Raw genomic sequence first — 14,956 nt, 5'->3', positions numbered from 1 at the left:
TCTCCTAGTTCTGTAGGTATTGCTCCAGTAATTAAGATATTAGCTCAGCTTTTTATCCAATTTCAATTAAGCAGATGCTACAGAAGAGCATAGCCTCTTTACCATTCTAAGCAGGCCATGTAGTTCCTTTATTGCTGCTGAAATTGTTACCATTAAAATACATACTGGGTTACCTGTATTGGTCCTGCCTGGTTTTGTGGATGTCGACGTCTAGTCTGTTTAATAAGCTGGCAACAGATCTCATTTTGAAGTTCAGGATGTGTGAGGCAGATCTGCAAAGCACTTTGGGCCAAAGATACATGGTAATCAATGGCAGGAGAGTCAACTGCAGCATTTATAAACAACTGGCAGGTCTAGATATAAAATAATAAGCAAGTGAGTTTACATACAAAAAGCTCCAACAAATCTTTAAGATGTTCTGTAACAAAAGTGTGCTTTAACTGAAGTCACAGTAAGTCTACCAGTAGACTAAAGAAACCCTGCTGGTTCTGCAAAAAAGGGGTGAAAAGCTATGTAGTGAGACTTAAGACAAAAACACCTCCTAGAACCCATGCTTTTCACGCCGCATCTAATGGAGTGAACTCTTAACATGAGTTGCAACAGTTGTCGTGGTATGCAAGTTTAAGGACATGCTGAACAAAGCTGACCCTCTACAAGGCTTGCAAAGTCTACAGCTCTCAATGGCAGACAATGTAAAATGCTTGTGCAAGTAGTGAGCACAACATGGCAGAATATGCACAGATAGGAAAAGCATAACTCAGAGCCATTGATTTACATCTTGGCTTTCCCTGGTATTTTTACTGTGGGTAACTATGAACTTTCCTATCCCCAGTAAAGCCATGTGTTAAGCATTTTGTTGTGTTGTATTAGAAGAAAACATATGTATCACTTATTGCATTTACTCTATAAAATAGTTGATGGAATTTTCAAGGGACATAAGGAAAAATACAAGAAATGGATGGAAGCCCAATCTATTTCTAGTCCAAAATATGTGGATTTTCACACAGGCTATTTTTTATCAGCAATTGAATAACCGAATCATGACCTGATTTGTTTCTAAATAAATTCCTTATCTGACTTTTAAAATTGATTTTTACAAAGGTTCAGTAAAGGTCATACAAGTGATCTCTCGTTTATGTATTTTAGGCAAGTGTCTGTGATTTGAACTAGGTCTGAGAAGTGATTTACAAATAAATGTACATTTGTTTTTATCAAATAGGTACATTTCCTTTTAAACTTTCATGCTGCAGGATTGCAGAAAGTAAGATGGATGTACTTCTTTAAAGTCTTTCAAACATTTCAGAGAAACCATCTGGAAAGTTTGCCTACAAGTGGCCGTGACTAAACATACAATGCTTGTCTTGAATTCCTTTCTAGATCTGAACCATGACATCAGAATTCTCCAGATATTTGACGCTTCAGGGAATTTGGTCTTTAGATTTGTTCAAGTTTTGTGGAGAAAATTAATTTATCCAAGCTCCACGCCTTCCAAATTGTAACTTCTTTCACAACATACAGAAAAAAGAACAGCAAAATTTTATTTTGTCTCTGAAATAGACTTTATAACCTGAAAGAAGGTTAATGGCATTGCATCATAATACTCTCACCTACCTGGCCTTTAACTGGGAAAGATGTAAGGTCTTAGTGGCAGACAAAATTTTTCAAGAAACTAACTGTGGCTCAGCAGTTATGATCTGTTATGTGTCTCCTAGTCATAAGGCCTTTTCACTACTCCTGGGAGATATACATATGCATATTTTTAAAGGTGTATAAAAATCTTTAAAAGTGAATTCAAAAAAATGTTGTGAAACACTTTTAATAATTTTGCTCTAGAATATTTTCTCCATATATATTACTGAATATCTAATCCATCTTTTAAGAATAGCTACTTCATAGGAAAATATTTTCTTTTTATTAAAAAGAGCAGTACAATCTCTGTTTTCTATCTCAATTTGAAGTAGTCTATAACTTGCTTAAACTTAAATTTTGCTTTTTCTTCCGATTTTTAAAATGTCTCCCAGATGATTTAAATGTATCTGTGACAAAAGTTTCGCCTATTATTTTTTCCTCCAGAATTTAATGAAAGCAACAGTATTTCAGCTACAGTTTTCTGAATGCAGAGATCTGTCCATTCTCAAAGCTGGTACGTTCTTTGGAGCTATGAACTTCAAGACAAAATTTTATCATTCATGATGGCCGTGGATTTTTCTAGCAACTTGCAATTTATCAGTAACATACAAAATAAGTAGGAAAGCCAGAAGCTGAAGCCTAAACTGCTCCTCACAACCAAAAGTGATCTCTTTACATCGGAAGTGATAGTCTTTGGTGAGATAATATGAGGCCATTCCACTTCTGTCCAGTAGTTACCTCCACTAAAAATAAAAGTAAACTTCTCTTTTCTTTTTCCTTATCTGTTGAACATTCCTAGTAAGCCAGCTAATATCCATTCTTTAGCTAAGAGTTAAAATAGTCAGTAAATCAAAAAGGCATCTGCTATGGTTTTACCTTAAATAATTTAATTGCTTCAGTTTGCAAGGCTTCTGATGGCAATGTTGTTAGAGGGGAAGTAATTCCTTCCTTGCTATGGCAAAGGGTAGGATGTCTCCAAATCTGAGAAGCTAAAAGGATGCAAAAAGGTTTTGCAATTAATTCAGTACATAAGTACATTCAGTAAATAAGCACTGGAAGATTAGTATGTTGAAATGAAAACAAACTTACTGGCATCACCTTCCACATTTAATAATTTGCAAAGAAGTTGTTCAAACTCAGATCCAACATTTACACTGGTACTTCCAGCTGCAACTGTCAGATGATAAAGCCATGTGTCCTAAATCAGAAAAACAGAGCAGTTCACTCATTCCATGTTGGAAGGAGCTGCTTCGTCAGGATTTTGCTCTCAACTTCAAACACTACCATGCACTCCTTTTGAAACCCAAAGGAGATTGCCTTTGGTTGAATACACATGTATTCATGGTCTCTCTGTTACAAACATTAAGCAAGGAAGATTGGACAGGGTGCTCTTCGTAAGTTTTTACCCTCAGAAATCACATCTAATTATCAGGTCATTCTTCCTTTCCTCTTCCAAAAGCTTACATAAGTGTCTTTTTATCACTGCCAGATCCCACTAACCTGGGATATCTCGCTATCTGGCTGGGATAAGGGCAGAAAGCAAAACAAGATTAGTTGAGAACAATGCAGCAAGATAATAAAAATGGTTTTAACCACACCTCTCATTGCTCCTTCACTTAAGTCCGACAGTCTTTGCTACTGTTAATCTTTTCAGTGAATATGGATACAAGTACCCTAAAACCTCTCCAGAAGGTCAGCTACGGGTCTGTCTACAAGTTAGTGTATGTGAGCAAAATTCTCCAGTTACAGCATATATGATATTCTGCACCACCTACTTATATAGGCAGCCTGCTTATTTTTGTCTATTTTAACATGGCTTACCCACAGCAGCATTGATTTATAGACAAACTTTGATCGACGTTAGAAAAGCAGAACCTTCTCCTTGCTTATTATATCAAACTACAAGCCATATAACTTGTAGGTCTCCTTCTTCCTCCTCAAGAAATATTCATATCACAGCACCACACCCATAAACGTGTTACTGAAACTCAATAAAAATGTCCATTTACTACCTTCTCGTGTTTGGATCCTATAAGAAGATAAGTGGGTCCTTGGTCTTTGGGGTGGATAACAACAGTGTAATGAGTTGATAATAAACTGCGACCACTAGCTTCATAATCTTCATCAGAATCACAGGATCTATCAACTTCTTCCACCTTTGCCTCAAAAAGCTTGATTTGGCCAAGAGGAAACTAAAAGCAAATATGAGAAGGGGTGAGAGAGGTAATACTCACTTCAGTGCACTCTGATTTTATATTACATATTATTGTATTTATTATTATACACAATTTTTTTCTTATTCTGCAAATAAAAGGAAAACCATGAACTACCATCAATACTCATTTGTAAGTGTTCATTTTCAGTTTTGCCCAGGAATGTCAGATATGCCATCTATTGCAGAGAGCAAAAGGAGAATGACAACTGCCTAAGTCTGAAGGTGAGATTTTCAAAAATTCTTTTCTGCTTCTGTACATAAGTAATGCAATAAAGGTCTGTTAGGGTGAGAGAAGTCATTCTTCAGAGTTTCCAGACCTGGTTTCAAGCAAAAATTCCCTGCATCAAGCCTAGAACTTTAATTATGATCTTGTTATTTCAGAGGGCAGTAATGTATTATTGATGTCTCTGTTTTGTTCATGCTATAAATTCAGAAAGCAAATTTTTTGTGTGGTAGACCTTCCAGTTGGTTTCATTCTCCAGTCTGATAGATCACAGTACTTCGTTGTTGAGTTGTTTATGTAGTTTGCATCATTTATTAGGAAATGTACGTTAAAAAGCCATTCAAGGGGAAATTCTCACAGAAGTAATTATTTCATAGCCATTAACAGGAAGCGACAACGAACATAAATACAGCATGAAACCTTCACAACTGGGTGACAGTACTGACAGAGGCTGACAGTCTTACTGGCTACTTTATGCAAAGCTCCCTCCTTTCTCACAGCCCCACTGTTCTTTCTCTAGCCATTCAGACATGAGGATGTTCAAAAGAATGTTGTTTAATGGTGCAGTGAAGAAGCATTGGTTACTGAAGTAAGTTGTCTTGAAACCACAACAGCAGTGAAAAGTAGATGAGGATTCTCAAAAATATTCTTTAAAAATTGAAAATCCCATACTGGAGAGTAGCTGGCAAGTTTTACTCAATCTGAGGTGGGATTCTTGGAACAGTGATTTACTACAATGAGCTGTTAATAATACTGTCATTTGAAGAAAGCATCACACAGTGCTGGCCCTTTGCTCCAGTGCCTTCACTAGTGAGGATTAAAGACGCATGTGGTGATTTGTATTTTCTGTAGTGCTTCTGAAGCATTCAACTTTTTGAACAAGATAAGATTCTGAGAAGCAAAAGATGTCATTTCACATGGAAGTAGTCAAGATTGATTTATTTACCAAGTTTAACTAAAACACAGTTGGCTCATTTTTTAATTTGAATTCTATTTTGAAAGGAAGCCTTTTAAATGTACTCCATTACTGTATTAACCACTGCAGATTGTGTAATTTATTTCTGCATAGACACATTCAGCTACAGAAAGTTATGTTCTTAATTAGCAAATTGTTGAACATTAGAAATTAACTAGCCTTGGAAATTTCTCATACATATTTTGCTTACAAAAGCTACATCCTTATTTTATTACAAGTTAGCAAATTAGTTTCAATTTTACTTTAAAAGGGCAGCCAAACTTCTACTAAATGTGAGGGAAATTCACAAGAATCCAGCAAAATTCTTAAATGCTTCTAAGGGGCATGCTATAATCCCAAAATCTTCAATGGTAAAAATGTGTAAATTCAGATACTTTAAAAACAGAGACTTATCCATAGGAGAAATTGTGAGTTTATTTTATTGTCTCTTTAGGATGAGCTAGAGATTAATACTCTAGTTAGGTGATTCCTGACTCCTGTATTACATTGTTTTAATTTAAAAAAAATGTTTTGATGTATGGTTACTGCTATCTTTTGCATATAGTTCTTGAAATAAGGTTTAGCTGAATGTTTCAAAATGGCTAGAAATGGAAAGGATGACAAAGGGAATAAGTAGCTCTACATAGAAACTATTAATTACTGGCTCCATTGTGATTATTTGCTTAGGACAGAAGTTAAAAAATGAAAATTTCTGGGTATTTTTTTAACTGTTACTTATAATGGCTCAGTGGACTGTTCCAAATCTAGTTTCTCACCCACCTCCATTAGAAAGATATTTCTTGACAAAATACAATGCCTTAGGAGCAAAGGGACAGGTGAAAATTATGACTAGCCAGTGTCCTAGCTCTTGCAGCACTATGGAGGTACAGTGACATACCAAAGAGCAGGATTTGGAAGTCAACTGAGGGATAAAAAGAACATTTAAATTCTTGAAACTTGCAGTCACTGCCCCCTGCAAACATATATTAGAAAGGGCCTCTTTCCAGAAGTACATGACAGCTAGGACTTCTCTAATGAGTCTCATGCCTGTCAGAAAGGGACAAGTGAATTGTCAGCAAATCAGTGTCCCCCTTCAGCTGGGGATGGGATGCAGAACATGTATCATGTCCTGTAGAAGGAGACTGAAGGGTGTGCCCTGGATTAGTAGCAGTTAGGTAGGAACCTTCCAAGTTGACAATCTGTGCACAATGCCTATGGCAATTGTACCTTAATTAAGCTATAAGTTACTGTTTAAAGTCTATAGTCATTGAAAAAACAAGTAAGGGACCTACCTTGTCTTCTTGATTACGGAAATAATACAGAATTTTTCCAACAAGGGTACACCAAACTCTCTTGGAATATCCATGTTTCACCTGTGATTACAGAACATTAGGAACAAGCACAGCCAGAAAAACACAGACTAGTTTTCACCACCTCTGAACTTTGGCAGTATTGGGAATAAATGCCTTGGTTCAAATTCTTTCCCCTTTGTTAGACAAAAAATTAAAACTTCATAACTCTATTAAGGGCATAAGAATCAAAGCATTAGATGAGATGCTCATCTAAAACCTCATAAGGTCAGTGTTTTTCATGTGACTTTGAATCAGACCTAAATTAATGGAAGCTAAGGAAACAGAATAATTGAAAGAAAAACGTTTCTTTTGATTCAATATTTGTATTAACTTGAAATAATCTGTCGCAGTGAGTAATACAGAAAAAGACAGCACTCCACTATACACATATGCTGAACTAGTATACCACTGAAGTGCAAATGGAGATCTCAGCACAGGAACTAATGACTTAAAAAGACAAAACCAAAAGCCAAATCAAATCAAGCAACTAGGAAAAAAAATTGCCCAGAGTAGGTGAGTGGGTAGTCCTTCTGGATTGTTCACACTGTAAAGTACTGAGGAAGCAAATACACATCTGGTTTACTTGTATTTGTTTTATTGTAGGGCCATTCTCCTCTGGCTATTGTTATTAAAAAATATGGAATAAAGCAGGTTGGGGGAAGAAGAATTTTCCTACCTTTGTAAGTAATCCTTTCATGGTTGGCTTGATTTCGGACTTTATGAAGAGTGGGCTAGCAGCCTGTATTTTAAGAACGTTCTGTAGTACTTTGATCCATTCTTCTAAGATGTTGGGAGAATCTGCAGTCAGGTAGTATGTTCGTTTTTCTGTGGTCAGCTATGTAGTAACAGAAGAGTCTTGAGCTTCAAGAACTTTATACATTCAACCCCACAGTGCAGAGCGTTGTAACATATACTACCCAATGTAGTTTCACAGCTTTGAGGGATTTATTTTCCCCAAAGTAGTTTTCATTAATTCCATAGCCAGGCAGAAACATTCCATAGCCAGGCAGAGCAGACAGACCCTTTCTAAGTCTTTATCTGAAAAGTTCCAGGACACCAAGTTGAGAAAACTCAATTTTATCTCCTTTCAGATAAACGACTTCTCTCAACCTCAATGGCTGGCCCCAAAACTACTCTCCTTATTTCTATCTCATATGTGATGACTGACCTTTGTAGCAATACAAACAAGACTCCATGGCCTTTTTATATTTTCTGTAACTGAAATGATTCTTTGGTTTCAAACAAAGGGCACTTATTATTGAATTCCAAGTCCACACTTGGACTTCTAGTACAATAGGGACTGAGTTGATTCTGGGGATGGAGGGAATGCCAAAAACAGAGGAGAAAATAAAGGCACCTGAATAGTTTGTTTTCCATCACCCCTTTCAATATGGCTAGATGCATTTAGCTCAATTTGACCTTGAGGTTTTCGAATGACATCACTCTGTATGGAAAGAATGGAAAAAGAGTATTTTAAACCTACCAACAAATAGCAACAAATAATTATACAACTCGTTTAAACATTAATCTGGATAAATAGTTCCTAGTTAAGCATTGAGTACCTTGTACACCTCTTGAGGAAATGAGTCCTGAATCACTCTCTAACAGCTCAGACACCAGAAATGTATCTTTTCCTTCTAGCAGCCCTATATTCTCAGTAAAAAAATGTAATTTAAAACAGTAGGTAAGTTACATGTACTTACTGGAGATTTGTAATATAGTAATTCGCCTCCTTTAAGCACAAACCACCGTCGTTTCCAGGTCTTTACTTTACCACCCATTTTTAACAGATATCCAGATTTTTCCAAAGGCTCCTGATTGTTTAGAAGGTAGGTAAAAAGTAGTTAGACACACATATATACCTATATCCTCAGAAATATTTAAAAATAAAGACACAGATATATTAATGACTTAAAAGAATGTTAAATAATAATTACAGTACATGGTGAGACTTTTAGTCCAACAAAAAATTTTTACAAGCATCAATTAACACAAATGACATGCACATGGGGTAACTATCCCTATTTACAGTTAAAGTATATGAAGGAGAATGATTTGCCCCAAACTATACAAAAGAATGAAGATTATGATGATTTCTGATTTTACTTTCTAATTATTTATATTAAACACGGAAAAAATGAATATAAAATAAATATGTTTTTTCCCAGCTTCAGGGCCTAACCTACAGACTACATAAAGAGCACTGTAATTCAGAGCTCCTCACAGACAAACTTTTAGTGTGTACACCTGTAGAACAGAGCTCACAGTTTTTCCTCTGTGAAGAAAGCTTAAAATAGTTTTCATCACCAGGCAATCAATACACTTGTATGTTAACTAGCTACTAATAGAAGCAATTTAAATACTCCTGGGGACAGACCAATACCCCATAATGGTTTGGTTTCCTTGACCTGTCCTTGCATATTATGCTACTTATGATTTCTTTGATGTGTAAAGCTTTCCCTGAATGAGGAAAATATAGAAACTTATTACTGTACATAGATTTCCACTTAAAACTTCAACTCCTTCTTGGAATGCCCTTCTAATTCCCTGAATATTCAAATAATAATTTTAATCTGCTTTTAGTTTTTCATGTGCAATCTGATACTAGACCTGGTTCCAAGAAAGGAAATCTTAAATACTTTGAATTCTTTTCTGGAGTTGTAGACCTGTTTTCCTTTATTATATAGAAAGCTCACAATTACTCTCCATTTTCCTTCAATAATTACAGTTTTATACAGTTAACTTATTGTTGGTGTATTTTGCTATTTGTACTCATAAGGCAGTCTGTGAGTCAGCAAGATTGAATATAGAAATATAAATATACATATAGCAGCAGAGGTGGACTTCTTCACAGAACTTCAGTACTCACATTTTTTCCATTATCACTAGATGAGGATGAGGTCTTAGGAAGTTTCTGCTCTGGCTCTGAATAGTCTGTATCTACTGAATATGCATCTGGAGGAATAGCATAGTCACTTTCTGAGGTCACAGAAGACAGAGACGCACCTGCGGTAAAAGAAGAAAGGTAATTTTTAATGTATTTTTTATTACACTACAAACAACTGAGGTCAGAACACCCATGCAGAAAGAATATCTGAATAGAATCTGCAGACAAACACAAGTATCAACATAAATCTATCAGGAACAAAGGACTTTTTAAAATATCAGCACACTGAACTATTACCACAGTGCTAATATCTGATTCTCAGTCATAATTAAACAGTTTAAGTTCCTTGTGAATTAAATAACAAATAAATGTCTTCTATATATTATGATCTTCTGTTATATTTCCACAGCTTTTTTAAGGGGGGAGTTAGTGCCATGCATCATACTAATTCTCTAGAAAATGAAAACAGGATCTTTAATTAAACTAAGCAGCTTTCCCCCTCCCATTTCTATCATTTGCTCTAGTATCTGGATTTCTCATGCATCTACTTGCATACTAAAAAGCCATGCTCAAGATCTGTGCTGAAGCTGTAGTGGACTGTATTTTGCAATGAGTATGAATTTTTATACTGAGATTTTCTCAAAAAATTGAATTCCAGATTTCAGGTGGTTTTTAGAGTTTATTAGCTTTAATGTTGAAAAAAATGCACACTGTTTTCAATTCTAGTGAGCCAGCAATACAAGTTCAAACCTCTCCCTCACTCTTCATAGAAGTATTTTCATACATGTGAATATGTCCTCCTGTAAGGACTAGTGTTTTTACTCTGCAAGGTTATACTCTCCAAGATTGAAATGAAGAGGCCTTGTTTCCTTTGTTTCATTAATTTCCACACTAATTTGCCAATTTTGTTTTTAAAAAAAGCTTCTCTCATTTATTGCTTTGTAAGCACCTGGACTGTCAGAGTGGGTACTTCTCATGTAGGATCTTTAATAACAAAAGTGCAGCAAGTTAATTATGCTTCTGATGAAATGTGAAATGACTGCCTAGAATTTTAAACAATCTCAACAAAAATAAGTACATATATGTTTTGTGGTTAAGAATGGTTTCCACATGTGAAACAATGAAAAGACAGTTTTATAGGAAGAAAGCATGAACAAAAGGAATGGTTCCACTTTACAGGCATGGATATAAATTGTATTTAAATTACCCAGTTTGGCTTTCCTGTTGTGTGAGCACATAACACGAGATGTGTCTGCAGCCATGGCACTGGTTTTCACTCAGCAAGATGGAGTTGCTAAAAAGCAGGAACTATGGGTCCTTTTCACATTAATGTAGCAAAACTTTAACTGCATCACTGGAAACAGGACTGGAGTCCACATGTGGCTGGCACTGGAAAACTCCAGCTGGACCAGCAGCTGGCTCTGTCAGTCTGCTCCAGGCTGGATGAACGGAGCTCCTGCTAACTGGGATTTTAATGTGTATAACAGAGACTACTAAGTCATGTTATTTTGCATTTCTATAATGGAGGATCTTAACACTTGGCCTCACTGGAATCTTAGTCTCCCTTGATTCACCCAGTGAAGAAATACTTGCAGGGATATCACACTGATAATGTCACCGCATGAGGAAGCACTTCTATCTTTCAATGTTACGAAGCACATTATTTTCATTCTGCAGATGGAAAACACGCAGTTACCTAGAACTGTGAGATTTGTCTTCCACAAAACACAGGACATTACTGGATTCAAGTGTTGTAACTAAATTTTTGCACGGGACCTTGATACAATCACTATAAAAATGGAAGAAGTGTCTTATTACATGAAGTGACAAAACTAAATAATTTGATAAGGAAACTTTTCCACCTGCTTTCTGATCACGTGCAAATCGTTTTATAAACTTGAATATATGTGGGGTTTTTTCTGATGGTAATTAGTTTTTCTCTACATCATTTTTACTTATCTACAGTTAAAGATCACAGGAAGCCCTTGGCATGACAGAGTATAGATAGAATGGTGTTTCTTGCTTTAAATGTTCAAGTCACTTTTACCCCAACAACAGCCAGCTACCAGATAATTGCCTTAAAAGACATCTATAGTAATGGCAACAAAAAGAAGCCATGTGTAACAGTCCTTTCTTCTGCTGAAATACGAGATCTAGATCAGCTTTGAGAGCTGAGATAAGAGCCTAAACTTAAGACATCCACACTGTTTAAGGAAGAAATCAGTTTCTAAGAAGATCACGTAAACTGCCTAGTTTTCCAAACTTGCCAGAAATTCCTTTTCTTATGGTTTTGCCTACCTCGTTTCATAGCCCGAGGACTACCTGGACCACTTCTGCTTCGAGAATCAGACTCAGAAGTCCTTGAGCTGGACCGAGAGCTGTCTTCTTCCTCTGATCCTGATGACTCATCTATAAATGGGCTGTTGCTTATTTGAGTTGCTTTCTGCATAAATGAACACAACATTCTTTGATACCTTGCATAAAGGCTATCAGTCATTTCCTTCATACTGTGGCAGAGCTCTGTTGGCTTCATAATATTCAAAGCTGTTTCTTGCTTGGGTTGTGAGTTTTGGCACACAAATATTAACATGAAACTGAATTCCCTCTGCCCTCTGTATACTCAAACACACCCACACTTGAAAACAGAAACCTGAGGTAGCTCAAGGCATGGGTCTTTCCAAATCACAAAAGACTGTCAGAAACAAACAACGCTGTGATTACTTACTGCTGGTTATGTGACTAGAAACAGCTTTGGCACTGACACAACGAATTTCTACATACACATGCTTTTAATTATGACATTGAACACCATGTGGTTCTGTTTAATAATTAACAAGCCTTTGGAAAAAATCAGCAAGGAACCTAAGAAGAACTGACCTAGGCTAGTAACATTTCATAAGCAGTATTTTTTTCCCTAGCTATTTGACATTTCTATTACTTCTGGGGTTCTGTGATCTCTAAACATCAATGTACAACATACTTGGCATGGTAGTATCAAATGTAAAACAGTACGTTCCTGGATATGAAGCCTCATGGTATTTAAAAATTTCCTTTAAACAATAATACAGTTACCCCTTTCAAAGTGGTATAGACAGGAGTGGTCATGTTCTTATATATCAGGGATGTATATAATCCGGATATGGAGCATGAAGTTAGTGAAACAGCACCTGAAAAAGCAACATATTCTATAAATTACCTTCTTAATTTACCCCTCAATTAACCAAATTCAAATGTGATTTTTTTTGGTGTTAACTGCTATAAAAAGCAAACTAACTCCCAAGCTGTTTTAGATGGGAGATTTATAACCTTTTAAAATTTACAATGGTTTTTAGAAGCGTAAATAAAACTGCAGTCATGAACACTATTCCTTTTTAAATTGGAAGTATAAGCTCTTACCTTGGTACCTCGTATAGAATATTCAAAAAGAATTGCAAAGTAAAGTGGAGTGAACAATGTACAAATTCAGCACAAAATCAAGAGGTAAGGTAGACTATGGAAAGATAACCAATAATCTAGGTTTTAAATAACTGATAACTAAATCTTCATAAAATTATTTTAGAAGTCCTTGCTTACATATCACCGTAAGAATAGAATTTTTTTTGATGAGACAATGAACAACTAAACCACTTACTTTTATTACAAGCTTCCAGGGTCAAAGCTTCAGACATCCTTAAACCAGATTTGGCTACAGCATAAATTCTGCTTTCCTATACAAGCAGAATGGATTTGATGGTACATAATTAAAACACAACAAATACTTTTCTTCTGTTTAGCCTCCTAGTCTTTGTGTTAGTGCAACTATTATGCTAAAATGGTTCACAAAATGACAGCAGCTGAAAAATGCATCCTTCTTTTATATGCCATACCTATCATATTCATAGTCTGTTTCAACATTTTTCATACAATGCTTGCCCTGTAGGTAACTTACTTTTAAAAATACTATTATCAGGTGCCAAAGAAGCTATAACAAGAATGTTTTTTAATGGAAGATTGTGTCTTAAGAACAGAGAAATGCCATTAAAAGACAGTTTTTCAATCATTTTGCGTTAGAAGACTACAATAAGAAAATCTATAAAGAAAAAATGCACTAAAATATATACATAGAAAAGCTGCTACATTAATGCATTATTCATCTCTGAATCATTAATAAATCTCTGACACTGGAACTGCAGAATCAGTGAGTCTTGACACAGTTAATTTTGGATTTTCTGTAATTTTTGTAATATCTATTTTAATATCCTGACTGATGGCTTTAAAATTTTATGTGGAATGGGATCAATAACTTCTGTAATCTGTAGTTGTCTTCTGTCACCTTGATTGTCTAGATTGTGAGTCGTAGAGTGGTTACAGCAAGGGCAGTGACACCAGCATTCTTAGGCTGTGTTGGCATTCAGGTAAATAAGTAAATGCAGTCACAAGCACCACATCTTTTGATACACTCACACAGAAGGACATACGCAACTTAGATGTGATGTGAAAATATTGGTCTTATGTGCAAAACAGTGACTGTCTTTTTCAATGGCAGAAAAAGTGTGCTTAAAATAAAACGTGCTTCTGCGTTTGTAGTGTTAATTCCGCTTAAGGTAACGCCCAGTCTTGTCATTAAACAGTGAATAAGAAAAATATGAGGCAATAAAAATCATAGAAGAGAGGCATGAAAATAAGTTAGCTTCATCAGTAGGAAAAATATCCATAATCACACTTACCCAGGAAGGAAATCGATGTAATGGAGGGGTTGGAGGTTTGTTGCTAGCACCCTTTTTTGTCATTTCAGAAGGTTCCTGGACTTCAGCATTTTGTGCTTCAGTGCAGTCATAAGTAAACACTCCTTCATCACAGCCAATCTCCATTTTCTCTAAAATATCAGTATCTTCTCCATCCACCAGATCTATGTCTGTTTCCTGAGGTCTCCATGGACGTATCATGCTTATGGCATTTCTATTTCTACCAAACATTCTGTCAGAACTCAGCTGGGGCTGGCTTAGGTGTTTCTTCGTTAATGCTGAATTCAGACTAAAAACATTAGGAGTCCGTAACTTTGGAGGTGGCAAATTTGAGGGAGAATTTGATAGAGCTGTGCATTGAGAACCTGCAGAAGGTGCTAGAATTGGGTGTCTGGGTGTCAGAGCAGGGGTTAAAATTGGACTTGGGGTATTTGCTTCACTGGATGAGGATGAATAATCTAGCCTCTGAGATTGAAATTTCTTATTCAGTTCATCTGAAGAACTATCTTGGTCTTTCTTTTTACTTGTGAAGTCAGAATTGCACTTTCCACTCAGATTGTTCTGGCCTTTTTTTTGGGATCCTTGCTGCCAGGAGTATAACTTCTTTTGCTGAGTCCTCTTAACACCAAAACTCTCTTCTTCAAATAGAGAACTACTGTCATCAGATGCTGTCAAATACATTTCACTTGCCACTCTACTGTACCTTGCATTCTCTTCAGATGTGTGGCTTGAAAGAGTCGATGCGCACCTGGATTTCAGTCCTTTATTGTCTCCTCCATCCTCATCTGAGCTCCAGTCACTCCCGGTAGTGCACGAGTTCTTTGACATGTCACTGTCTATATCTTTGGATGAACAGCTTGTTCTCACATTTTTGTTCTGCTCTGAACCAGAGGAACTTTGTTGCAATGACTTCTGACCTTTATTTGTCTCATGTGCAGGACTATCAAAGGTAGTTTCCAGGATATCCTTCT

At 36.1% G+C, this 14,956-nt stretch overlaps 1 protein-coding gene across 3 annotated transcripts in view; it reads right to left on the bottom strand.

Moving 5' to 3' along the window:
- PLEKHH2 (pleckstrin homology, MyTH4 and FERM domain containing H2) overlaps positions 1-14,956 on the bottom strand; it is a 51,938-nt gene that overhangs the window by 13,398 nt on the left and 23,584 nt on the right. For all 3 annotated transcript variants that reach the window (XM_050314490.1, XM_050314488.1, XM_050314487.1), the window contains 13 exons: positions 13,968-14,956; positions 12,893-12,968; positions 12,334-12,428; positions 11,560-11,704; positions 9,244-9,380; positions 8,078-8,188; positions 7,732-7,818; positions 7,051-7,209; positions 6,315-6,395; positions 3,642-3,821; positions 2,719-2,827; positions 2,506-2,618; positions 174-353 (listed from right to left, as the gene is read on the bottom strand). In XM_050314490.1, coding sequence (XP_050170447.1) covers positions 174-353; positions 2,506-2,618; positions 2,719-2,827; positions 3,642-3,821; positions 6,315-6,395; positions 7,051-7,209; positions 7,732-7,818; positions 8,078-8,188; positions 9,244-9,380; positions 11,560-11,704; positions 12,334-12,428; positions 12,893-12,968; positions 13,968-14,956 — 2,462 coding nt within the window. The remainder of the gene's footprint in view (positions 1-173; positions 354-2,505; positions 2,619-2,718; positions 2,828-3,641; positions 3,822-6,314; positions 6,396-7,050; positions 7,210-7,731; positions 7,819-8,077; positions 8,189-9,243; positions 9,381-11,559; positions 11,705-12,333; positions 12,429-12,892; positions 12,969-13,967) is intronic.

This window comes from Myiozetetes cayanensis, unplaced genomic scaffold (genome assembly GCF_022539395.1).
Source record: "Myiozetetes cayanensis isolate MyiCay16 unplaced genomic scaffold, myiCay2020 scf2-11, whole genome shotgun sequence".
NCBI classification, from domain to species: domain Eukaryota; kingdom Metazoa; phylum Chordata; class Aves; order Passeriformes; family Tyrannidae; genus Myiozetetes; species Myiozetetes cayanensis.
The sequence above is the reverse complement of the archived record's forward strand: the minus strand, read 5'-3'. Positions and strand labels throughout refer to the sequence as shown.